A 26,032-nucleotide genomic window follows, 5' to 3' on the forward strand; every position below is an offset into this window, starting at 1 on the left:
GCTGGCTGTGCCCCACGCTTCACATCCTGGGGCTGGGGGAGGTTTGGGGGGACCCCCAGCACGGCCACCCACCAAACCCCTCTCCTAAACCCAAATGTGCTTTAACCCCCCCCCCCCAATCTGCCTCTGTCCATGGGGGATCCCCATTTCCTCCCCACAATGGGAGAGCGCTCGAAAAATCCCCTTTTTTAATAAAACCGATGTTACCCCACCACTCCCCAAATTGGGTTTTTATGCCCCAAAAAGCCTTTTTCTTTTTTTTTTTTTTGGGGGGTGTGCGTGGGGGGGGTGTGTGTGTGTAAGTGGGTCCCTCCACGTGCCTCAGTTTCCCCGGGTGGGATACAGAGGATACTCCCGGGGCTGGGGGGGGACGCTGTACCTCAAGAGGCGGCTGTAACCCGGGGATGGGGTGCAGGGGAGAGGGGTGAGTGTGTGTGGGGGTGTGTGTGGGGGTGTCGTGCGTGGGGCGGGCCACGCGTGGGCGGTGTGGCGGCGGCGGGAGCCTGTCCCTTTAAAGGGGCAGCCGCGGCCCCATCTGATGCGGCGGCTCCAATCAGCGGCCCTGGGGCTCTTGGCAGCCGGAGCCGCCGCCGCTCCGCATTCCTCCGTCTTCCTAAAAGGGGCTAACATGGCGATGGGCAGGATGAGGTGAAGAGGAGAAGGAGGAGAGGAAGGGGGAAAAAAAAAAAAAAAAAAAACCCAACAAAAAAGGAAAAAAAAAAGAGAAAAAAAAAGAAAAAAGGAGGGGAGAGGGAAAAAAAAAAAAGAAAAAACAGGGAAGAAAAAAAAAAGGGAAAAGAGGGACGGGGATGCAAGCAGGGCTGGCAGCGGCGGCGCGGTAATTTCCTCTCCCCCCCTCCTCCTCTTCCAAAAGGCAAAAAAAAAAAAAAAAAAAAAAAAGGCAAAAAAGCCAGCCAAAAAAAAAAAAAAAGGAGGGAAAAAAAAAAAAAAAAAGGCAACCAACCCAGCAAACCACCCAACCCAACATTTCTTTTTTTTTCATGGAGAGCAAAAACCCCAGGCAAGCGGAGGAGGACCGGGACTCCTTTGCGCGGAGACCTTTGCATCAAAATGGTAGTGCTTGTAACCCCCCCTTTTCCCTTTTCTCTTCTTTTTTTATTTTTCCCCTTCCCCCCCCCCCCCCCCCCCCCTTTCCTTCCTTGCTTCCTCGCGTTCCCGGGGCTTTGCTGACTTTGCAAAGGCCTCCCAAACTTGCCCAAATCCTTGCAAGAAGGGCGGTGGAGGTGGCGGGGAGCGGGGGGGGGGGGGGTTCGCAGGGGCGAGCCGGCGGCGTGCTGCATCCTCGCGCGGGGAGGGCGGGGGGCGCGCGGCGGGGGCTGCTGCGGGGAGTTGTGGAGAGGGGGGGGGGGGTGTGTGTGTGAGGGGGTGTGTGGGGGTGTGAGGGGGTGTGTGTGTGTGAGGGGGTGTGAGGGGGTGTGGGGGGGTGTGTGGGGTGTGGGGGGGGTACACACAGCGCAACCCACCCGTGCAGTGGGCCGGGTCATTGCAAGCTGATTTGGCTCGGGGGGAGGAGGGGGGGGGGGTTGCGTGGACGCCCCCCTCCTTGTTGGGCAGGAGGGAAAGGTTTTGCGTTTGGTCAAAATGGCATAAAAACGCCCCCCCGCCCTGCGATCCCCCCTCCGTGCACAGGCCCCCTTTTGGTACGGGGGGGGGGGGGCTGGGCTCGCCCTGGCCCCTGGGGTGCCTTGAGGGGTGATAGGGCTGCTTGGGGGGGGGGGGGATATGCGGAGGGGGTGTGCAGCGGGGCCTGCTGTGGGGGGGGGGACGGGACACACGTCCGGCCCAGCACCCCCAAGGTTTTGAGGACCACTCGCCCTGGTCCCCAGCCCACCTCAGGGCTCCAGCTCAGGGGTCACTAGGAAAATCTGGGGGGGGGGAAACTTTTCGAGCCGCCCGGTCGCCCAGGCCGGAGGATTTGCTGGCGTTGCAGGAGCAGCCTGCCGCTTCCTCGGCCCTTTTTGTTCCCCGGATGACTCCTTCATTTTGCTAATTCCTTCCCCCCCACACACCCACCCCGGATCGCTCCTGGCCTGCCGAGGGGACCCCCTTTTTCCCAGGGGCATCTGGGGGATGCTCGGCTCACCCCCATACCCCGGAGGAGCGAGGCCGTGAGCGTGGCACGGAGGGGGTACAGCATCCCACCCCGCTTCGGGTTTGCGAAGGGATTTTTCCGTGCGTGCTTTTAAAAAATAATAATAATGCTAACGGAGGGCGGTGGGTTGCACCCGGAACCCTGCAGCCTGCGGCAGTGACCTATTTTAGCGGCCGGTGGACTTTTTTATTTTTGGGGGGGTGGTGGGGGGGTTAGTTTGACTTGCAGAGAGCAGGCCTGAGCCGGGAAGATGCATGGGAAATCCCTTGGGATGTGCCATGCCCAGGGACTGCGGTTCCCGGTACCCTGGTGCCTCCCACCATCCCTAAAAGTGCGGGGCTGTGATTGCCCCGGCGATGGCTCCGTGCCCGTAATAACACCCCGGGAGGCGTTCGAGCAGCTTTTTTGGAAAAAGGAAGAAAGCGCAAGCTTTGGGAAAAATAAAGAAACAACGTTGACCCGGCGCTGGCAGGAGATGATGGTCGGAATGCCGGGCTGGGGCTCGGCAACCCCTGACCCCCGTATCAGGGATAACCGGAGCCAGGTTGGGGTTCCTGCCGGCCGGCCGCGCTCGGCCTGCGAAATTCCTGCTGGCGTGAAATCGGCTGCTGAAACCGCCCCTGCATCCCCTCCGGAGGGAGATGCTGATGGACCGGGGGAGGCACCGGGACGGTTTTTAGGAGCTTTTTGTGCCTCAAGGTGGGGATGCGGATACCTGGAGCCCAGCCGGGCAGGCAGCCCTGTGAGGAAGAAGGGGAAAAGTTGGGAATTCAAACCTTTCCTCCACATCTGGGCTCAGCAAGAACCAGAGGAAAATTTGCTTTATGGAGCAGAAATCCTCCTTGGAAAGATATTAAGGGCTTTATTATTTTTTTAATTATTTTTTTTTTTTTCTGGATCTGGGGTGAAACATGTCTGGGTGCAAACATTTCGGCTCTGACAAGGGAGTTTCCCTGAGGATGCTGGCTGGGCTAAACGCTGCTCCGGGGCTTTGCCGGGGCATCCGGAGGATCCCCTTTGCCGCCCGGCTTGGCTTCACGGCGGAGCTTTGTTCTCCCCGCGAGGAATTAACGGCGCGTTAGGTTATTACCAGGCAAACGCCGGAGTCGGGCGAGATAAACGGCCTTGTATTTCTGTCTCGCGTCTGGAGGAGAGGCATGTCACCCCCTTCATAAAAATAACCCGCTGCTGCCTTTGGAGATGTCTTCTTTGTAAAAGGGAGGGAGAAGCAGGAGGTTGCCTGCGAGTTGATTAAATATTGGTTATTTTTAAGCTGCAGATTTTTCTGCTTAAGGAAAAACAGGGAGAAACCTTTTTGCGGATGAACTGAATGTGTCAAAACATCAGAGGGTCTTTGAAGGTTTCGGGGGAATCGCTGATTTCCCCATCTTCCCTCCTCGCTCCGGCTGGAGGAGAAAAATAAGGGCTCTCCCGCGCTGCCGCGTTTAAGCTGTTTTAGATGGGGATGTGGCAATGGCCGTGACAAACTGCTCTCCGGGAAGAGCAAGAGCTGAAGTTTTTATTTTGCTGCCATGTTTGAGTGGCCCCGAAAAAGGGGATCCCCAGGTCCCCGACGTGGTTTGCATCCTAGGTGTCCCCTGCCATCCCACGGGATCTGTGGTCCCTGGAAGGCTGGAGGAGCGGATGCCGGTGGGGAGGACCAGGCTCTGTGCCACCTGCCCCTAATTTTTCCTCTCTTATTTCTAAAGGAAACGCGTTGCGTTGCTGCAGCGGTATTTGCAGGGCAGGGCTGGCGCCGTTGGGTTTCCCGTGTCTGGGGACTTGTCCCCGTGTCCTTTGGGGCTGCTGTCCCCTCTTCAGCCAACCGTGGTGCTTGGGCTGCCTCTTCTTGATGGTGAAACGTGGGTTGATTTTGGATATGGGGAAAGGCTGGCCATGGCAGTGCAGATAGGATGGGTAGAGGACTTAATTACAATAAATTGTCTTTTTTTTATTATTATTATTATTTTAATGATTATATCTTTTGCCTGGAGCCAGGGCTGCTAACACCCCGTCTGAGTTAGAGCCCTGCTCCCCCAGCTGCTGAATTTGCTGGACTGCTGTGATAAAAATAAACCATTTTAATGCACATTCATAAAAATGTTGCGGTGTTGGGCAGGGAGGATGGCTGGACCAGAGGAGCACAGCTGGTGTTTCCCAGGGAGCCCCGGTCAAGGCTGGGTGTAGGATGGAGCTGGGGATCATCCCTGGGGTCAGTGCCAGGATTTGGGGAGGATGTTCTGGGATGGAAAGCCTTGTCGAGGATGCTGGGAGAGGCTCAACCTTGGACCTCTCTGGCAATTTTATAGTCTGGAGTTGGGTTAGAAAACGCCGTGGATTTAGGGTCTGATGGGAGCCGGGTGTGGGGCAAACCTTGGAGATGTCATATCCCATCTTGCTTATCACAGTGGCTTCCCCAGGGGTGGGCACCATGCTGCTGGGCAGGGGAATGCTGCCGTCTGGCGCCAGTCTAAGTCAGCAGCGTGTGGGAAGCGCGTGGTGCATCCATCCTCCTTGCTTTCCGGGGATCTCAGCCTCGTCCCAGCCATTGCGTGGGAGCGTGTGGGTGTGGGGCTGGCTCGGGGACACGATGGCTTCAGGCTGTGCACAAGCGGTGCACGCGTCCACGCTCCCTGCACTGAATTTGGGGTCCCTGGGTATCCTCTGAGCCACGGGGGGCTTGGTGTACCACCTGCCCCGCTACATCCATCCATCCCCTCCCTCGGTGGCACTGCGGACACACATAGGGTCCCCAGGGGATGATGCTCTTGCCTCCTTCCTGGCCTCGCGCGGCTTGCATCGGGCTGGGCAGCGGTCCGGAGCTGGCCCCTGGCGCAGCCGCTTGGCCGACGGCCCGGCTGGGGAGGTCAGCGTTGGGTTTTGTCCTCGTTTCCTCCCTCAATCTTTCCTCTGCTTGTTTTTCTCGGGCAGGAGAGGGAGGGGGACAGTGGCTTTGCACGCGCGTGCGTGTGTGTGTGTGTGTGTGTGTGTGTGTGTGTCTACCCCAGGCTCTTCCACCCCAGCAGTGACTCTGCGGGACATCCTGCATCCCACGGACAGGAGGGCAGCATCCCGTCCCGCTGCCCGCTCCCGTGCCAGGGCGGCAGCTCGGGGACATCTCCATCAGCCGGGTGTCACTACCTGTGCCAGGCGCTGGCGGGGACCCCGTGGCTCGGCTGTCCCGGCTACGCTCAGCGTTTGCCAGGAGGATGCCGGCTCTGCTGAAATCCAGCAGCATCCATCGGGGTTTAACCCCAGACCTTGCTGCGGGCTTAGCGCAGATCTTGAGTTTCCCAGAGAGCTTTTGCACCGTGCGTCGGGTCCGGCCTGAGCTGCTCCCAGCGAAACCCCTTTCGGCCCTGACTGAGGGGACGGGGACAGAGGGACAGGTGGATCCAGCCCGGCTTCAGTGCCTCCACTTTTCCACCAGAACGGAGGGATTTGGGCTTGCCCTGGGCTGAAAATAACGCGGCGCCGGGCTGAAGCCTCAGTATTTGTGCAGCAGGGATGCTGTGTTTGCGCAGGGGACGGTGCTCGCCTTCGCACGTGTCGGGATGGACGCTGAGGTTACTGACAGATCTCGGGGCTTGGCGATGCCCTTCGCCGTTGCCCTTGGTGGAACAGAGGGACGGTGTCCCCGATGCCATCGCGGTAGTGGTGGCATCCCGTGGGAGCAGCTTTTCAGTGTCAGCCTCACTGGTTTGGGGATGGGGAGGTGACAGTGGGGTTGGCCCGTCTGTCCGTCCTTGCAAAGCGTCATTGTGGCTTTGCAGCTGCGTGTGAAAGAAAAGGAGAAAGATGCCCAGAGCGGCTGGCGGGGTTTAAAGAAATAAAATATAAATAAGAAAGCAACCAGCCATTAACCCTCTGTGCGCTGTGCTGCTGGGAAGCCAGTGCCCGCTCCCGACGGGGCGAATCCTCGTGTTGCTCATCCCACCTTGTCATTCCGCTCTCCCCAAGCCACAGGCAGCCGTGGCACTTGCAAGAAAAGCCCGAATGAATCTTTTCCCCCTTTGCAGCGGCGGCTCCTGGAATTGAGGGGAACAGGGATGGGGGAAGGATTTGTCCCCCTTCCCTTGCGCTGAGGATGGTCCCGCTGGGCCTGGTGCTGCCGCAGGCTTCTCAGGCCTGGAAAAGCATCTTTGAGCCAAAGCCTGTAAATGCTGGATGCTATTAAACTCCCCCCCTCCAAAAACAAAACAAAAAAACAACCAAAGAGGAGGGGGAAAAAAAAAAACTAAAACCCTGGGAAGCATCTGACTGTCCCCTAGCTGGGCTAATGCTTTTCTTCACTTGCATAGAGGCTGGGAGGTGTTTTTTGGGGTGCCTGATACCCCGGGATGGGACAGGCTCTGGGAGCATTGCTGAGCCCCTTCCCCTCGCTTCCTGACCTCTGCCTATGGCTCTATTTCAGACAGCACATAGGGGAAAAATCACCGCTTTAGCTGGTGTCACCGCTATCCTGAAGGACGTGGCCATCCCCAGCCTCCAGAGCTGGGACGGGACCATCCCCGCCGAGCGCCTGGTCCAGCCCTGGCAGCATCCCGGTGGGCAGGATGCCGGCGGTGGGCGCTTGGGGCTGTGTCGGCCGGCGCCTCGCCAGGCGGGGCTGCGGCCGAGCTATTGTTTTCCCTTCCTGCTTGTTTTTCCGGACAAACCTCCCCTAATTAAATAAAAACACCCGTCGCAGAAGCGAACGAACCCCCCCTTCCCCGGCACGGTCCCGTGCTGTGGGAGGGCGAAGCGCCCGCAGGAGAGGTCCCGGGGAGGGGGGCGATGGGCAAGCGGAGCGGTGAAGGTAGGTGATAGGTGAGGGACCGGTGCGTTGGGATGTGTTTTAACCCGCTGCCGGGTTTCCATGCGTGGCCGCGGTCCAAAAATGGGTGAGTTTGGGGGTTTTGGCGATGTATGGGATGTATACGGTCTGGGCAGCGCTGCCGGTTCTGGGGCGGCTTCATCCTGGTGCGTCACAGCTTTGGGGGCCATGGGAAGATGCGAGCATCACGCCATCCTTAAAAACCCAAAGCTATACGGGCTCTAAAGTACAGAGAAAACGCTGAAGGTCTCATCCGAGGGTCTTGAAAGCAAAAGGCAAATTATAGAGGATTGAGGATTAAAAGCGCGGGCGTCTTTGGGATTTCTAGCGATACGCCTTTGTATCATTTGAATTAATCTGTAAAAATAAGGTTTTTTTAATGCTGTTTCTTTCTTTAGCAAAAGTCAAGTTGTGGCATTAAGCAGTTTCAGCTAAGTTCTTTCTCCCTGAAACGCAGCGGTGTTCAAACTGAGAATAGGACGTGGGGGGTTCTGTAGAGGAGCAAGTGCAGAAGTTGAATTAATAAGTGATTCAGCTACTTATTAAAGCACTTTTCCTTAATGCAATTTAATACTGAAGGTCAACGGTAAATGTTTTGGTGGTTGCACATGATACGGAAAAACAGATTGCTGCTTTTTGTGGGAGTTTTGGGGTTGAAAAATTTTAAGGAAATGCCCCAATTTTGTGCCCAACAGAAACTGGGTTGCGGGCAGCTGCTCTAACCGCTCTGCTCCGTGTGAAGCGGGGGCTTGTGGCCACCTAAATGTGCTTTTTGTGCCCCAAAATCCCCATCCTTCTGCTAATACAGGAGAGGGGTACTCGTGGTCCTCAGTGCTCTGGTGGCGAAGGTGATAGATGTGGTTATAAATAAATAAAGAGGTCGGTGAATGTCAGAGGTGGTCTTCTGGGGGGCTGCAGATTCGAGTATTTCAATATATTCAGCATGACCCGACCTGCTGGTCCCTCGGGGGGTTTTAGCGCTGCTGGAGCATTTAGGGATCTGACTTTTTATACCTGCTGAGATAAATAGCATTTTGGCTTAGCACAGCGATTTAAATCCAGCAGCAGCCTCCTTTCAAGGGAGGCGATCAGGTGTTGGCGTGGGAAACTGAGGCACACGGGTGGGATGCGGGTGGAAGGGGAGTGGGGTTGTGCTTGGGCTCCATCTCCTACAGCCGGATTTTCGGTGGCTTCTCCAGGGAAAGGCTGCCCTGGTCCGGTGAGCATCAGCGTCTCCTTCGGCCATCGTTCCTGTATCGCCCTTATCTTCCTCGCATCCCCCGCCGTCGAGGCTCGACTGACCCGCGTCCCTCAGTCTCCCCTCGCCTTGAGCATCCTCCCCGTCCTCCGGCCGCCTTCCCACCTCACTGGCCGTTTCGGGACGGGGCTTTGGCAGCGACGCTTGGAAACGCTCTTAAAATAGAGCTGGAGGGCAGCGTCAGGGCGGGGAGGGCTGTCTGGACGCACCGCCATCCCCTCGGGGTGGGGACTTTGCGGCCACGCTGCTTTCGAATAATTTTTACGGGGTTTGGTGGGGTTTTTTTCGGTGCAGACGACGCCGAGGCCCTGCCCTGGAGGTCAGCGGTGTGTGGCGGTTTTGGGGTTTGCTCCGGTTTGATGGCCGGGGGCACCCAGCGAGCGCCCCAAGCCCAGGCGTGGGATGGAGATGGGATGCAGTGCCATGTGGGGCTGGTTGTGGGACTAAACTGATGCGGTGGGCCAAGGCGGTGATGATGGAAAAGAGCAAAACTCTGATTTTTATTAAAAAAAAATAATTTTTTTTAATATATATTTTTAAAAATATATTTTTCAAAAAATAAATAAATATTTAAAATATTTATGTTTTCCCAGGGGAATGGCTCATGGGTTTAGCTCTCCCATTAATCCCAGTTAATCGGACTTTTCCACTCTGATAGAGTTGAGGGTCGAGAGCTGCCGGAGGCGTATTTTGGGGCAAATTGGGGTCTTTCTTGGGATCTCACCCCGGCGGGCGCCTCTCGTCTTGGCTGGAGCTCTGGCTCCAGGCAAGCTCACGAAAAGCATCTGATAGCAATAAAGAGCAAAAACCTCCCGCTGACAAGCCCGGGCTGAAGTCACCAACGGGACGCGGCCAAGACACGCATTGTCCTCGCCGCTGCTGGGACTGATTAGAGCCGCCTGGCAAGCCCCGGCGCTGGGTGAGGGGTCAGCCCCTTTTGCCAAAAATCCTCGATCCGGAGAAAAAAAAAACAACAAAAAAAAGCCAGCTTTTGTTTTCCAGGCTGGGCTGTGCAGAGGCAATGCCGCCCGGCGGACCCAGTTCTGCCTGTTTTGAACCCATTTCTCCATGGCTGTGGCTGTGCCGGGTTTGCGGCATCCTATATGGAGATGAGATGGATCCCAGGAGGAAAAACCTGAATTAATTTTTTTTTTTTCATAGCAAAAGCAAAGCAGGAGAGTCCCTGGCAAGCAGCAAACTGCTCTGCTGAAAGCTTGCTGTCTCTTCGGCGTTCGATATTTATTATATCATTATTTATTTTCTAGGCGCTTGAGGGGGCTGAGCCATCCAAGTTCCTCTCGTCGAAATGTCCTTGGCAGTCGCGAGGCTTAGAAAATGGGGGGGTGGATGGATGTTCCAGCTGGGATGCAGCATTTTATAACAAATATATATATATATATATTAAAAAGAGTGTTTATTTATTTATATCTTTATGTGTTTATATTTTTGCATGTATAAAGAGTTTGAATATATATAAAATATAAAAATTACATTAAAATATATATAAAAAAATATATAAAACTTCTACTGCCTCTTTGCCCCGCTCCAGGCTGCAGAGCCAAGAGTTTGGAGCAGAGCTGGTTTTCCCCAGTTTTCCCCGGGTGACCATGCGATGCTGGTGACCCCATTGGTTGGGCGGGTTGCTTGCAGAGCAGAAATTCAGTGAAAATGAAAAATTTTGGCAGGGAGGGGGAAGGGGGTTTTTTGCTTGTTGAGAAAACAGAGAAGAAAACACCCTTTTTTTATTATTTAAACATTTTTGTCTGTGTGTGCTGTTGCCTTTGGCTGAAAAAAAAAAAAAAAAAAAGACAAACAAAACACGTGTCTTGCTGGAATTCATGTGTTGATCAAGAGCTGTCGTTTGTCCCAGAAAAAATGGGAGCTGAGAAACTGGTTTTGGAGCAGGAGGTGCAGGATAAGCCCAGCAGGTTGAACCCTCTGTCTCCACCACCGCTCTGCACCACATCCTTGGTCACATCCTGCAACGGTGGGGAAAGAGGGCATTAGCACGGCTGGATCCATCCTCATCCATGTGTTGGGCACTGAGTATGGCAATCCAAAGGGAAGCAGCTGGAAAGGGAATATCCCACCTGCTTTTAATACAGGGCATGGATTTTAGGGCGTGGGATATCCCTTGCATTTGGGATGCAGCTGGCAAACCCATCCTGGGGCTCAGGTATCCCCAGGAGCGGTGATGAACGTCCAGGGGTGGTCTACGCCACGCAAAATACGTGAGCTAAATTAAATATCCATCAAACACAGCCTGGGAAGTGCTGGCAGTCTCAGCATTTCCCGACTTGGGGATGCTGCTCCCCAATTTGAAGTTTTCCTGGTAGTGCCTTTCCCCAGGTGATTTAAAAATGGGCATTAAAAAAGCGCATAAATCATCCCAGTGAATCCAGCTAGCGAGACAGCTGCTAACGTGAGACAGAGCACATGGTGTAATTCAGCAAATATTAGAGGATATTGTGTTTTATGTAATTATCTTGTAGAAGCAGGGAGATTTAAAATCCTAATTTCCTTCCATTTAGGAGGTTAAATCTCAGCTGGTGCCTAAAATTGGCTTCCTGTGTGGAGCAAATGTCCCCCCAGGATCTGCGTCTGGTTCAGGAGGTCAAGGCACCCCCTTACCTGTGTGACATCTCCTTTGCACAAGCATGGACAACTGAGCCAGGCTTTGGACCTCCTTGATGGTGGGGTGGCCATGGTGCCTCCTACCCAGGCTGTAGGGATGTCAGTGGGTGCTCGTATGGCCTTGACCAGTCTTTTCATTGGGCTTTCTCCTCCTTGGTTGAGTCTCCTGGACTCAAGCTGGTGGTGGAGCTTTTTGGTTGGCATCTCCAAGCTGGGGCTGGTAGTGGAGCTTTTTGGTTGGTGTCTCCAAGCTGGGGCTGGTGGTGGAGCTTCTCACTTGGGTTCTCTTGACTTGGGATGCATGGACAGGGACGGGTGGCATGGCTGGGCAGGTGTTTTCATGGGGAAAGAGCACTCCTGAATGGTTTTATTTCCTTCCTCCCTACAGCTGATAGTCGAAAAAACGACTGACTACCCTTCGGCTGAGTACTCCCTGGTGGAGGATGTAGCCCTCCACTTCACGTGTTTGATGGACAGACTGAATGAGCAGCGCCTCTTTCAGCCGGACCTGTGCGACGTGGACATCGTGCTGGTGCAGCACAAGAGCATCTTCCCGGCGCACAAGGGGGTCCTGGCGGCCTACAGCCAGTTCTTCCACTCCCTCTTCACCCAAAACAAGCAGCTGCAGCGCGTGGAGCTCTCGCTGGAGGCCCTCACCTCGCAGGGCCTCCAGCAGATCCTCAACTTCATCTACACCTCCAAGCTCCTCGTCAACTCTTGCAATGTGCAGGACGTGCTGAACGCGGCTGCCGTGCTGCAGATGAACAACATCGCCTCCTCCTGCCAGGACCTCCTCGACACCCGCTCACTCAGCCTGGCCACCGACATGGCTCTGCCCGCTGAGGGCTGTGCTGGACCCCCGCCCTACTACTGTGAGATCAAGCAGGAGGTGGATGCCCCCAATCCCAAGATCTACACCCGGGAGGGCAACGACCCCTACTCAGTGCGGGTGGAGGATGGAGCAGGTGGTGGGACGCTTCCCCCTGGTCCAGCCAAGCAGTACTACAAGGAGGAGAAGGACGGTGGTCCGGGTGCCGTCTGTAAGATAGAAGGTGAAGAGTCTGAGGAGGACTTGGACAGCCAGAGCTCATACAACCGGGAGCAGATCATCGTGGAGGTGAACCTCAACAACCAGACCCTCAACGTCTCCAAGGGCACAGAGGGGAAGGCAGCCGCCAGCGAGGCGGCTGTGATGGGGCGGCCTGATGGCGATGGACGTGATGCAGAGGAGGATGGGGAGGAGGAGAACGAGGAAGGGGAGGAGGAGGAAGAAGAGGAGGAGGATGCAGAGGTGGGGGAGGAGGAGGAGGAGGAGGAGCACAGCGAGGAGGAAGACCTGGAGGAGACGACAGAAGAAGAGGATGATGACGACGATGATGAAGACGTGTCAGAGGTGAAAAGGGAAAAGGGTGGGCAGCCCCGCAGAGGCAGCCGGGCTTCCAAAGCCACCAAACCTACCATGGCAACCAGGTCGCAGGAGATAGCCAAGGTGGAAGAGGAGGAGGAGGAGGAAGAGGAAGGCCAGCGAGGGAGGAAGAGGAAAAAGGAGCAGGATGGTTTGGGCCAGAAGGTGAAGCTGGAGGAGAAACAGCATTACCCGTGCAAGAAGTGCCCCCGAGTCTTCAACAACCGCTGGTACCTGGAGAAGCACATGAATGTCACGCACAGCCGCATGCAGATCTGTGACAAGTGTGGCAAACGCTTCCTGCTCGAGAGCGAGCTGCTGCTGCACCACCAGACCGACTGTGAGAAGAACATCCAGGTGAGCCAGCCCCAGGGATGTCCCACCAGGGGATGGACATCCCACTGGGGATGGACATCCCACCAAGAGGGGAACATCCCACCAAGAGGTGGGGCATCCCACTGGGGATGGACATGCCACCAAGGTGGGGACATCCCACCAAAGGAGGAGCATCCCACCATAATGGGACATCCTAATGCGGGAGGGACATCTCACCCACCATGGAGGACATCCCACTCAGCTACACCATGGGATGTGCTCATGCTGAAATAGTGTTTTTGATGTTGTGGGTGGCACGTGCAGATGGGAGGGAACCTTGCTTTACCCGTGACTCATATTCAGGGTCAGGAGGGTCCCACAGTGGCGTGGGACCAGAGGATTTGTGCTGGCAAACTGTGGCTTCACCTTGGCCAGCTGGGTGGAAACATGGAGTAATTTTTGAGGAGTAATTTTTCTTTGAGTTCATTCAGTTAATCTGGATAAGACATTACGAGCCTCTGATGGTGACACGCTCCAGCCATTCCCACCCAGGCTGAAACCAATTTAGCTTAATTCAAAGATTTGCTGACACGAGTTAAAATGGTTTTAATCTGCCTTTTGTGCTCTTTAGCTCACGTATTAGCAAATTTCCGAACGCATTCAACATCCATGCGTGGCTCAGGCTCAATGTGTCCTTTGCCTAACGCTAATGAGATCCTCGTCTACGTTTGCAAATGGACGCCGGTGAAACAGTGGAGTTTTGGGGGGATAGGTAGGCGTCCCGTCAGAGCAGCACACGTGCATTCCCGCAGACCCCTCCAACCCATCTCCTAATCCCCAATGAGCTGTTTTGCATGACGCTGCCACTACTAATTAGAAAAAATAACAACTGGAGAGCTTCGCCCATCATCCTTCTCGCCAGCAACCGGATTTTAAATGATCTTGTAGCTTCCCTAGATGAAGGTAACACAACCCAGGTGCTGCTGGAGCCCTTCGCCGATGGCACCCCAAATAAAATGAGCGATGAAGCGGATCTCGGCGTTGGGGTGTGCAGGGAATACAGAGGCAGGAGCAGTCTCGGCTTGAGCGGTTGAAGGAGCTGCTGCCTGCGTTGATCCTTTGGTGCATCTTTCTGAAAGATTTACAGTGTTGAGGGTGCTTTTTTTTTGGATGCTTTTCCCCAGATTTGGGCAAGTGCAGCTCCAATACTTGCGTGGTGGTGGCTGTGGCCTATGTAATCAAAAATGGGTTTTCCCAGAACATTTCTTCAGGCTCTTCTGCTTTTCTGATGGATAACATGGGGCTGTCACCTCATTGCTTCCCCCCCACCACCACCTTTTTTTCCCTTTTCCAGGTCATTTCTGAATGGGATGAACCACAACTGCCCGTGCGGTGACCTCTCTCCGCAGAAAACGTGGATCATTACCTCTCACTTAGTTGAGCATTTTTAATTTTACAAATAGCCAGATTCACTCCATTTGCTCTGATAATATTGAACAACTTTATCAATATACCATGGAATTATAGCTGGATGGAGAGGGGGACCATCCCTCTTAACTCGTTTGGGTCTGCTGCTTACTTTCCCTGTTTTGTCCCCAAATTTCATCCATAATGCTTTAGGTGTTAGGCTTCATCTCACTCCCTGCGATCGTTTCCTGTCGCCCTCCATTGCCCCACGGACACCCTAACAGGCATCCTGCATCCGCCACCGGAGAAAAAAGCCAACCGTGTCCTGGGCTGCACCAAGAGAGGTGTGACCAGCAGGTCGAGGGAGGTGATCCTGCCCCTCTACTCTGCTCTGGTGAGACCCCACCTGCAGTACTGCGTCCAGCTCTGGGGGCCCCAGTACAGGAGAGACATCGAGCTGTTGGAGAGAGTCCAGAGGAGGCCACAAAGCTGATCAGAGGGATGGAGCACCTCTGCTATGAGGACAGGCTGAGAGAGTTGGGGTTGTTCAGCCTGGAGAAAAGGCGGCTCTGGGGAGATCTAATTGCGGCTTACCAGTACCTGAAGGGGCCTACAGGAAGGATGGTGAGGGACTGTTTATCAGGGAGTGTAGTGACAGGACAAGGGGGAATGGGTTTAAGCTGAAGGAGGGTCGATTTAGATTAGATGTTAGAAAGAAATTCTTTACTGTGAGTGTGGTGAGGCCCTGGCACAGGTTGCCCAGAGAGGTTGTGGATGCCCCATCCCTGGAAGTGTTTAAGACCAGGTTGGATGAGGCTTTGGGCAACGTGGTCTAGTGGAGGGTGTCCCTGCCCATGGCAGGGGGGTTGGAACTAGATGATCTTTAAGGTCCCTTCCAACCATAACCATTCTGTGATTCTATGGTTCTGTAAAAATGCTTTGTCCTTTGCTTTATTGGGTTGTTTCTCAAGCTCTTTTTTTTTGGCCAGCTTCAGTATGGTTTTCCTCTTATCCTGCCAGAATTTATCTTCTCATTTTTTTCCCTTGTTTGGACCTTACTTCCACATTTTCGAGTGATGCTTTTTGTGCATCACATCACTGAGGACACAGAGCTCAGCCCTCCAGGGTGCTTGGTCCCAGCCCAAGGGCTTTCCTACATCTGCCACTTTCCCTCAACAGTTAATTTTAAAATTCCCCTTCAGCCTTCTTCATTTTAAGTGGAGAAAGTGGATATCGATGTCTCTTTGATAACAGGCTCTGGTCCTGAATTTGTCCTGAAATGTCTCTTAAAGCAGAAATAGAACTGTTCTGATCCATGGAAGTATTTACTTAGGAAGAGTAAAACTCAGAGGACTACTCATGTTGATACGCGAGCATGGCAAGATGAAGAAGATGAGTGTTGGGATTGCCCCTCTGACCCTAATTTTGCCTCCAGGCACCTAAATGTAAATATATATGGAAAAATACTGTAACTACATGGCATAATGTTATGCTTTCCACAGTATCACAGCCTCATTTGGTGTAAAATTTGATTCAAGCCCATCAATGAGCATATATTCCTCAGGATAGGAGGAGAAGCTGGAAGAATCTCTCCCCAGGCTTACTGGTACCGTTCAGCTGTGCTGTTGATAGATGCCTCCAAGGCATGAATTATTTTCTCAACACATCTGCGAGGAGGAGGGATACTTTTATCCCTGTTGGCCATGAGGAAGATGAGTCATGGAGAAATGAAGGGGAAAGAGTTGACCCTTGGAGGAAAGAGTGACCTTTGGCTTCTGGCAGTGTCCTCAGCCAGGTGCTGCCCACTGTCCCCGTGCTCTGGCAATGGTTCCCCATGTGGACCTCACTCTCCCATGTTTCCCTGAGAACTGAACTATCTCACATGCTTCAAATGGATCTCACACGCTTCAAATGGATCTCACACCAAAGTTGGAGCTTTTCCTGGGAACTTTCTGAGAAACAGTGAACTTGTTGGAGCTGAAGCAAATCTCTACCATAATTTCTCAGAGGAGACTTTGCATGTCATGTTGTTCTGCTTGTGCTGATGGACTGCTTTTTGGCTCTGGTTTGGTTCATTAACATATATGTTCAGAAAACTCATTTAGTGGTAAAGTATCCATAATATCTGCTGAAGACTGAAGTTGCACTGCCCTGGCTTGGCTTCTCCTTGTTCCTGTATTCTTTGCAGCCCTCTAATGCACAGACAGTTGTTGTTTTGGTTTTGTTTTTTTTTAATGTAACAACTTCATTGTGTGCAAGAATGAAGAGAAGAAGAGAAGAGAAGGCTCCAGGGAGACTTTATTGCAGCCTTCCAGTACCCAAAGGGGCCTACAGGAAAGCTGGAGAGGGACTGTTTATCAGGGAGTGTAGTGACAGGACAAGGGGGAATGGGTTTAAACTAAAAGAGGGTCGATTTAGATTAGATATAGGGAAAAAAATTCTTCCCTGTGACAGCGATGAGGTGCTGGAACAGGTTGCCCAGAGAAGCTGTGGATGCCCCATCCCTGGCAGTGTTCAAGGCCGGGTTGGATGGGGCTTTGGGCAACGTGGTCTAGTGGAGGGTGTCCCTGCCCATGGCAGGGGAGTTGGAACTAGATCATCTTTGAGGTCCCTTCCAACCCAAACCATTCTGTAATTCTATGATTTGCCAGTATTAATTGATTATTAATTCAATGATGTGTGTGTAATTAATTCAATTAATACAAATGGTGATGGGAAGGGAGGTGGCTGTCACAGTGCTGAGTGCACTAACAGGTTCTGCAACCTCTTCCCTGCCCCTCCTTGGGCTTTAGCTGCTGGTGCTCAGGGTCAGCGGTGACGTAGGGCAGCTCTAACCTCGGATCAGGCTGCTGTGGAAACAGCTAAGTTGGAAGAAACAGCTATGAGAAGTCCTGTGTGGTGTCTTTGTCCATGAACCCTCTGACCTTGGGCTTGAGAGCTGCATTTCAACACAAGCCCTTGACCTTGGTCCTTGCCTGAGCTGGGGTGCACGTATGGCTCTGCCTGGCCAAGCAGGTCTTTCAGCTTCCTGGCAGAGGGAAGGAGGAAGATGGGGGTCAGAGTAACATAATAAAAGTAAAGGCTTATTCCCATTCTGCTCGTTTAAGTAAGTATTAAAATGGTGGGATTCTTTGTTAGAGTCTAGAGGAGGCCATGAAGATGATGAGGGGACTGGAGCACCTCTTCTATGGAGACAGGCTGAGAGAGTTGGGGTTGTTCAGCCTGGAGAAGAGAAGGCTCCAGGGAGACCTGAGAGCCCCTTCCAGTCCCTAAAGGGGCTACAGGAAAGCTGGAGAGGGGCTGTTTACAAGGGCATGGAGTGATAGGACAAGGGGGAATGGCCTGAAGCTGAAGGAGGGTAGATTTAGGCTAGATGTTAGGAAGAACTTCTTCCCTGTGAGGGTGCTGAGGCCCTGGCACAGGTTGCCCAGAGAAGCTGTGGCTGCCCCTGGCTCCCTGGCAGTGTTCAAGGCCAGGCTGGATGGGGCTTTGGGCAACCTGGGCTAGTGGGGTTTTAAGATCCCTTCCAACCCAAACCATTTGATGATTCTATGATAAGAATAAAATCCCCAGTCGGGAATAGGGCCTTGGTGCGTGAACTGCTGTTTATGCAAGTCCTAACACAGCTGTTGATGGAGATGCCATGTCCTTCCCTGGAAAATCATTGTCCCTTCCTCATCCAATGGATGGAAATCTGAATTTTGGAGGTTTTGAAGTGACAAGGTCTATAGCAGACTTGCTGGTTGTTATTTTTGATGTCTTAGCTGTAGGTTTCATAGTGACATTCCCTATCAATGGATGAAGCTGATAGCCTGGCAAAACCAAAATGCTGGTGGTGCCTGGGCACGTTCCCCTACTTCCCTACCCATTCCCTCTCTTCTTGCAGTGTGTGACGTGTGGGAAGGGGTTCAAGAAGCTCTGGTCCCTCCATGAGCACAACAAGATCGTCCATGGCTATGCCGAGAAGAAGTTCTCCTGTGAGATCTGCGAGAAGAAGTTCTACACCATGGCCCACGTGCGCAAACACATGGTTGGTGAGTGCAGGAGGCACTGGGGCTGGCGGGGAGATCTCGTTAGGGGCGTTCATCCATCATTTTGGCAATGAAGGGTGTTTTTTTTGTCGCTGTTGTGTTGGGAGTTTAGGGCTGGGCTTACTCTTGGGTGAGCTTTCTCACGGCAACACAAGGGCCTTGAAATTTGGCCCCATATTTAATGCTGAATGTCTGGTCAGTGCCTGGGTTTGGAGCAATCAGGCATGGTGCTGGGGAATCTCATTTATTTTATTTAACCAGGAAAAAAAGACCTCAGAAGGGATCAAAGGAGGGTTTGAAGTGTAACCATCTTTCCCTTGTAAAAGAAGACCAGACTGTGCCAGCGCCAGGCTTTGAAAAGCAAATTGCAGATGGCAATGGTGGTCATGTCCCTGGGGCTTGCATGTACCAGAGAGATCCAAAAAAAGAGGGTTTTGGCAGGAAATAAGGGGAGTACCTCATAATGTTGCTGCCATGCATCTTCCCAAGGTGACTTTGAGTTTGCTGGGTTGGGTGCCAGTGTTGGGAATGGCAGCCAGGACTTGGGGAGATGGATGCTCAGGGTGCGGGGAAGGTGCCTGACCCTGCTCCTCTCCAGCTCACACCAAGGACATGCCATTCACCTGCGAGACCTGTGGGAAATCCTTCAAGCGCAGCATGTCCCTCAAGGTGCATTCGCTCCAGCACTCTGGGGAAAAGCCTTTTAAATGCGAGGTAAGATCCCATGTGTCGCCCAGCCCCTTGTCCTCTCAAACAGGCACAAAAATACTGATTTGGTGGAAAGATCTTCCACTGCTTGGGGTTTCCCCCATGCTTTGTGCCAGTGCAGTTGTAGGGATGCTCCCATGCTTTTCCAAACTTTGCATCCCCTCCTGGTTTGAGGGTCCCACCAACCTTATGATGAAACTTGTCCAATGCCAGGATCTGTCCTTCCAGTACCTGGACCTTGCATCTCAGCCCAAGCCCATCCAGCCTGCAAACCTGGCTTGGTATGTCCAAAAAACCCCATTTATTTGGGTTCCTTTGCGGGGGGGAAGTGATTTCTGCACTGCTCCAACATGCTGGTGATTTGGGGGGGATGTGGGGGGTGTTTTGGGTGCTCATCAGCAGCTTGTCCCCCTCTCGCCCCTGCAGAACTGCAACGAGCGCTTCCAGTACAAGTACCAGCTGCGCTCCCACATGAGCATCCACATCGGCCACAAGCAGTTCATGTGCCAGTGGTGTGGCAAGGACTTCAACATGAAGCAATACTTCGACGAGCACATGAAGACGCACACGGGTGAGAGCTCCTCGCCCTGCCCCCAGCCCCTGCGGGTGGGCACCCTGGGGAAGGAGCGATGGGACAGAGGTGGCATCTTTGGGTGGATTGGCAGGATGGGGTTTTGGGGAGTAAACGGTCCAGCCACTGGCGTCTCATCTGTCTTCCCCCGCCGTTAGGCGAGAAGCCCTACATCTGTGAGATCTGCGGGAAGAGCTTCACCAGCCGCCCCAACATGAAGCGGCATCGCCGGACCCACACGGGCGAGAAGCCGTACCCCTGCGATGTCTGCGGTCAGCGCTTCCGCTTCTCCAACATGCTCAAAGCCCACAAGGAGAAATGTTTCCGCGTCAGCAACCCCTTGGCTTCGGACACGGCCGCCCCCCAACCTGCTGCCAGCCCGGCCCCACTGCCCCCTGGCCCTGGCGTCTCCCCACTGCCTCTGCCGCTGCTTCATCCCCTTCCACAGACCCTCCCTCCTCCTCCTCACCTACCGCCGCCTCCTCCTCTGTTTTCTGCAGGGAGGATAAATTCGAACAACAACTAGGTGCCCCCTGCCCCAGCCATGCGCCTGCACGGACTGCTCTGCCCTTCGGGAACGCCTCCCCCCGGGGAGCCAAGGCTTTGCTTGCTCTCTACCCCCCCTTCCTCCTCGTTTTGGGGTTCTTTTGAATTTTTTTTCCTTTTTCTCACCCGTCATGCTCTGCGGGGAGGGGAAGCAGGAGGAAACACACACCCCCCCCCCCCCCGAAGAGCGTGGATGTTGGGAGGGTAACCGCCGTCCGTCCGTAGGGGTGTAGGTAAGAGGCGTTGCTCTCCGTTTCATCTTCCCACACATCGGCTTCATCTTTGTGCTGGGATGTGGGCAGGGCTTGGAGGAGCAGGATGCTGCGCCGTCCGGGGTTGAGTTCGCTGGCATTGTGTGCCTGCTCGCTAGCCGAATGAATGCCTACCGGCGCTTCCATATTTATAATAAGCCGAAATCTAGCTAGTGGTGCTTGAATCCCTGTACTGTAAAGCTGGTCTTTCAATTCAGCTTCATTTCAGTTCAAGAGGTGGGCACCGTGGAGGAGCCCCTGCCAGTCCCGTCTGCCAGCCCCGGTGGCCCATGGCGAGTAAGCAGATGTCCCCATTGGAAAGCTGTCAGCCCATTCTCGTTAGCAGCCCTCGCTGCGTCTTCCTTCTGCATGACGAGTTTTCCTCCCCGGTAGGCGAAAGCACAAACACTGGTGGCATCACATCTCGGGGCATTGGCAGCCTGCTGCCGGTTCATTTTTGGGGCGCCCTAAGGGAGCTGGGCTCTGGGGTGCCCTTTCTGCTAATCCCAGCAGGAGCCGGGCTCCTGGGGATGCTCCGGAGTTGGCAAGGTGTCCCTGGGAGAGCTCAGATAGCCTTGGGACCAGTAGAAGGGTGGCTCCGCAGCCACCCAGGATGGAGGAGCGGAATACCGCCATTTCTCGGCAGAATCAGCCCAGAATAGTGCCTTAACAATTCGAATAAACCCCGGCTGACTGATGGGTGAGCTCCAGGTTGGGTCCCATTGCAAGGTTTAAAGCTAAAGCAAGACCATTTTCAGCTTGATGACGATGTCCCATGTTCCAGCTTGTTGCCTGGCATCACTCGCCCAGGCTTTACCTCTCCCCATGGGGTTGACAGCCGTTGCCCTGCCCTGTCTTGGGGGGACCAGAGGGGACCAGTGAGGGCTGTGGTTGGATTGGTGATGCCCCACAGTGTTGGTTAGTGCTCCTCTGGCCACATTGTGTGTGTTGAAGTTGAGCTGGTCTTTGGTTTCACTTATTCAGGCTGGCTTCATGCCAGTAGAGGAGGAGGACAGAAAGGCTTTGCTGTTGCCTTTTTGTTGGACACTGGGATCCAGGCTGGGTCTCTTGCTGCTGTGCTCTGCCCCGGGGTGTCGTGCATTGACGTGACTGTGGCTGTGTGGTCTCCCTGCCTAAGGAAGTGTCCCCTTTGGGGTCGAGGAGAGCTGCAGGAGCTGCAGAACATCTAGCATGGGCAGAGGGGTTCTGGCCAAGAGATGGGGTGTGCTATTGCCAATGCCTTGCACCCAAGACCGGCATGGAGAAGGTGGTGAGCAGGACTGTTGGTAGGCAGGAAGGAAGAGAGGACATTGAGCGGGCTGCAGGAGCCCTTTCTTATTTGCCCCTCGGTCTGGGCGGTAGTGGGGTGCTGAAGACAGTGAGCCACATCTGGCTCTACAAGAAGTCTTGCTGCTTGGTCTCCTGAACCAAATCAGCAAAGCACTTGGGAGGCATTGAGGCTGTCCCTTCAGAGATGGGAGAATTTAGCTATATGCTTAGGGCGTTTGCTGACCGGGGACATGCAGGAGCGTTATCCTGATAGGGGCAGGACAGGATAGCACCCGCTGTTCTCCTGAATGCTGTTTGAGGTGACGGGTTAGGTGACTGGTGTCCTCTTGCTGAGTGGTGCCTCCCTGTGCCTGACATCTCTGGAAAGCTGACTGCTCTTCTGGATGTTAGCATGATGGAGCAACAAATTGCTTTTCATCCTTGTGTTGGCTGGGATCCTGTGGACCCCCAGCACTGTAATCAATACCAGTGAGCTCACCCTCATCTCCATCTTCTTTGAGCAAAGGGAGGATGCTATGGCAGAGCTGCCTCACCATACTGACCTTCTCGGATGGGTACCAAAGGCTTCTCTGCTGTCCTTCCTCCCTGACCCTGGGGTTTATTGGGATGGTGCAAACCCTTCTCAAACACACACCTGTAAGGGGTGTGGGTGCTCAGCTCTTGGGGCCGTTGGCTTTCTGAAGGGACCATGACCCAGACTGGAAGACAATTGCTTTAGAGAAACCTTCATTGATACTCTTGGAGGTGTTGGAGGGCCTCAGTAGAGTGGTCCATGCTGTCTCCTCCTCCGCTGCCTCCCAGACCCCATCGCCTCGGGCTCCCTAGCATTTCTTTCCCCTCACACAGCCTTGACATGGGATGGGAGTACTGCACCCCAAGGAGGACTCACCTTGCCTGTAGGATCTTCTGTGATGGAGCCTATCAACATGCCTGACTGATAGACTTCTCCTCCCCAAGCAAACCCCCACGCCAACATGTGCTCCCCTGTACCTGGAGGTGGCTTTTCCTGACTCTGTCCCAATTTATCCTTTCCTGGTGAGGACCTGTCCCACTTGGATGTCACTGCGAGATGAGAGCTCCTCGTTGAGGCTAAAAGCCCAGCGGAAAGCCTAGCAACTGATCCCAGAGGGTCTCCTGGCGAGCCACTTGGAGACATCGAGATGTGACCATGCACACAGCACTTTGGAGAACCAGATCCCTGCTGCTCCCTCCCCTCTCCAAGGCCTGGGCAGTTCCCAGGAGTCCTACGTGGCTTCCAAGCCCTTTTGTCTACACCCTTATTTGGCCCCGATGTCTCTCTTCACATCTGGTTTTCGTTAATGTACGAAGAGCTCAAACGAGTCGCTCCCGCAGTGTCTCGTCCTGCATCCATCCCAGTCGGACCCCGTTGGCACCCGTTGGGTTAGATGGGGCAGGAGGTGGGGTAGTTGGGTCTGTTGTTTTCAAGCTTTTTATATTATTTTATTTTGATTTTTTTTTAAAAAAATTTTTTTGTTTAACTCTTGCACCTTAATCTCTCACATCCCTTCTTCAGCAGACCGCGAGGGTGGAGAGGGGCTTGATTTCCATTACGCAGTTCATGAATATACCGCAATGCAACGTTCAGCTGACAACTCTGCCCACGCGCCTAACCCCAGACCTGTCCGGGTTTGAATTTTCTTTTCCCCCTTCATTTAAACTCTGGGGAGGGAGGGAGTCATGTGGGGAGGGTCATTTTTGGTTTATGTATATCCCAGGAGCCTGGTAGCACAGACCAGTTAGCCTCATAGTGTCCATGAGGCATGGCTGGCCCTTCGGACCACAGCCATAACCCCAGCGCGGTGGGAAGGTGATGATGGATGGACGGCCGGCAGGTGGGAACGGCTGTGACAGTGCAATAGAGACAAGCATCCGCTGCTAGACAACTCCACTGATTAAACTCTTGGTTTGCCCGAAGTCGAGAGGGAAGGACGGATGGACAGACGCCCTTTGTTCACACGGACGGAGAGAGCTTCCCCAGACACAGCCCTACCTAGTGACACGTAACCATGACGGGAGTTGGGTCGAACTTGCAAAAGAAGAAAATAATAATAATAAAAAAGGAAAAAAATACGAGTAAGAACAACCTCAGTAGTATGGAACTTGCAGGAAATGAATGAAACCCCAAGCACTTGCCTCAAAACTAGTTTCTCATGCCTGGTGTTCGGCTTTGTATTATTTTACGGCATTCAGTATCGGTTGCCCAAACATGCCAAGTTAAGAGTGTATCGGTGGCTCTACTAGTGTGAACAAACTAAATGAAGCACTTTATTCTGTATAGATAAGGGAAGGCGGGGAGGGGAAGCTTGGATGCTTTTCAAAAGCGTCTTAAGTAATGTTCTAGGAAATGTATTATTATTATTATTACTTTTTTTTATGACCATGTGTAATCAATATATGTTTATCTTTAACTCCAAGTACAGCAGTTACTCTCTTTGGGATGGTGTGTTGAGGGGGAGGCTGAGATGGTCGGCTTAGTGCATCAGCATGAGGCCAACTGGGCCACGTCATTGCTTACCGCAGGAACGGGCAAGTCTTGCTTTGTTGACAGCCCTGTTGGCCAATGTCCGGGAGGTCCCCAGAGGTGCATCAAAGCTGCCTTCCAGGGTACAGCTCACAGTCAGCCTTGGCACCAAGGGCCCAACATGAATCCCCATCCTGAGCCATCTTCTGCCTGGGGGTGCTGGGGCAGCTCTCTGGGCCACCCACGAGCAAGATGAGTCACAGTAGGCTGTTTTGGGTTGTCCCTAGAGGCCAGGTCCTTGGCCATGCTTTGAAACCTGCTTTTGGCCTCTCACCAATGCACGTCAGGGGTCATTGAACTCTTAAAGTGGTGAGAGGTCAGAATTGGGCCTTTCCACTGCGTTCTCCCAGTCTGGAAGTGTTATGACTGTTACCAAAGAGGTTGCAAGTGGAAGGACTGAATCAATAAACGATTTGTCTTTTATAAAAGAAAACCTAAAGGTCCACCACTTTCTTTGTTACCTTAGTATTGCTTTTTTCCCTGTTTTTTTTTTCTTCTTTGTTTAAAATCTCTTTTCAGGCAATGTGCGAGGAGTCAGAGGCCGGCAGGATGGGCTTCCCATGGCATGTTCACCGCTGCTATTGCATCACATGTATAGCCTTTATGTTGGGTTGGGTGGGAGGTGTGTGCATGTGCATGAGGCTGCTGTAGGGCAAACAAAAAATAGCTTTTCAGGGAAGGGGGATAAGTGGGTGGAAGAAGGGGCTTGGTGAGGGCTGAGCTCCTGTGTCCTACTGGCTCCATGAGATTTGTGTGAGCTATGAGCTGGGGCTCCCTGAGTTCCTCTGTAAGCAGCGGAGAAGCCAAGGAGCCCATCCAAAAGCACCCAGTGCCTTTATTGATATAAAATGGAGCTATGGGAACCTCGCCAGATAACATCAGCTGATATTGGGAAGCTAATGGAAGAAGAGATGATTCCCCCCCACCCCTCAGATGTACCTACTCCGCTGCTGCTGGCATTGCCCAGAGAAGGTACCCACGGGCGACCAGTGCCACTGGAACTATGTGCACCTGAGCCAGGAAAACACAGAGCAGCAGCAGGGAGTGATGCCTCTCCGAGTATTCGTGTTGTCATTTCATATCTGTGATTGCCTTTGGACTGGAGCAGCCTCTTGGCAAGGTGGTGGTGAACATCTCAGGGCCAGACTTTCGCTTGGCGATGCGCTATTTTGCTGCCTTCCTTGGGCCAATGCTGGCTTGCACGTGCTGAGATCTGGCCCTCGTTGCTCAAGTGATGGGATACTTCAAGCTCTTCTGGGTCCTTTTATACAGCAATTATTTTTCCTTTTAGGGTCTGTTGTCCTGTGCCAGCAGTGGCATCTACAACTTTATAATGGATGTGAAACGTGGGAGCACTAAGCTCCTATTAACTGTATTGCAGATGGACAGTCGCAAATTGAATGACCAAGGATGGGAACCAGTCTTAATTGATCTTTCTTAAGCCATTATCTAACAGCTCATCAAGGCTCAGCAACATTCCCCTTGACTTCAAAGGGCCCAGATTTCCCCCAGGAGAGCCAAGCAATGTGGTGGTGGATGAGGATTAACCCTCTCTTAGGACCAAGTGTCAACAGTTTTCCATTCTGCACATCCAGCAAGAAGAGCCGAAGCAAAAGTGTTGGTGTCCAATCCCAGGCAGGAGGTGGTATCCTGCCACCGCAATAAATGACTTTTAAAAAATTACTATTCTATGCACGGATTATGTTTTTCTTCTTCATTTATCTCTTCTGCCACAAGCTATTCTATATTTGGTAGATTGATCTTCAATTATCTTGGGAGTCATCCATGGGAATTTCTGCAGATCTGGGTAGAAGGTGAAATTTTTTTTTTTCAGTGTATTTTTCACACATTTGATTGTTTCAAAAGTTTTTGTTGAAAAAAAAAAACAACTATTTTGTGCCAGCCAGTCACCTTGGATTTATTTTTCTTGTGAAAATGTTTCATTAGTGTTCTGATTTGATTGTCCTCTAAGGAGATTATCCTGTAACTTTTTAAATCCTTAAAATGAAACCAGGACAAGACTCTGGTTCCTTTACCCGTGCCAAATTGTCTTTCCTTCTAAACATGTTTTAGCTTCTCCACAACTGCATTTTGAGCCAGATGAGTCAGCCAGATATGATTTTTAATACCATAATTTTCATGCCA

At 53.0% G+C, this 26,032-nt stretch overlaps 1 protein-coding gene across 2 annotated transcripts; it reads left to right on the forward strand.

Moving 5' to 3' along the window:
- Window positions 1–523: 523 nt before the first annotated feature.
- On the forward strand, window positions 524–24,320 carry ZBTB47 (zinc finger and BTB domain containing 47). Of its 2 annotated transcripts, XM_075746851.1 has the most exons (7): window positions 524–648; window positions 1,008–1,074; window positions 11,210–12,583; window positions 17,835–17,982; window positions 18,578–18,693; window positions 19,114–19,258; window positions 19,417–24,320. In XM_075746851.1, exons 1-7 carry the CDS (start codon window positions 539–541, stop codon window positions 19,782–19,784), a joined length of 2,328 nt encoding a protein of 775 aa, XP_075602966.1. In that variant the 5' UTR covers window positions 524–538; the 3' UTR covers window positions 19,785–24,320. The 2 variants fall into 2 exon arrangements, with proteins under 2 accessions (XP_075602966.1, XP_075602965.1); XM_075746850.1 differs by having other exon boundaries at window positions 600–1,074.
- Window positions 24,321–26,032: the final 1,712 nt, after the last annotated feature.

The sequence above is a fragment of the Balearica regulorum genome, chromosome 2, assembly GCF_011004875.1.
Source record: "Balearica regulorum gibbericeps isolate bBalReg1 chromosome 2, bBalReg1.pri, whole genome shotgun sequence".
In the NCBI taxonomy this organism is placed as follows: Eukaryota; Metazoa; Chordata; class Aves; order Gruiformes; family Gruidae; genus Balearica; species Balearica regulorum.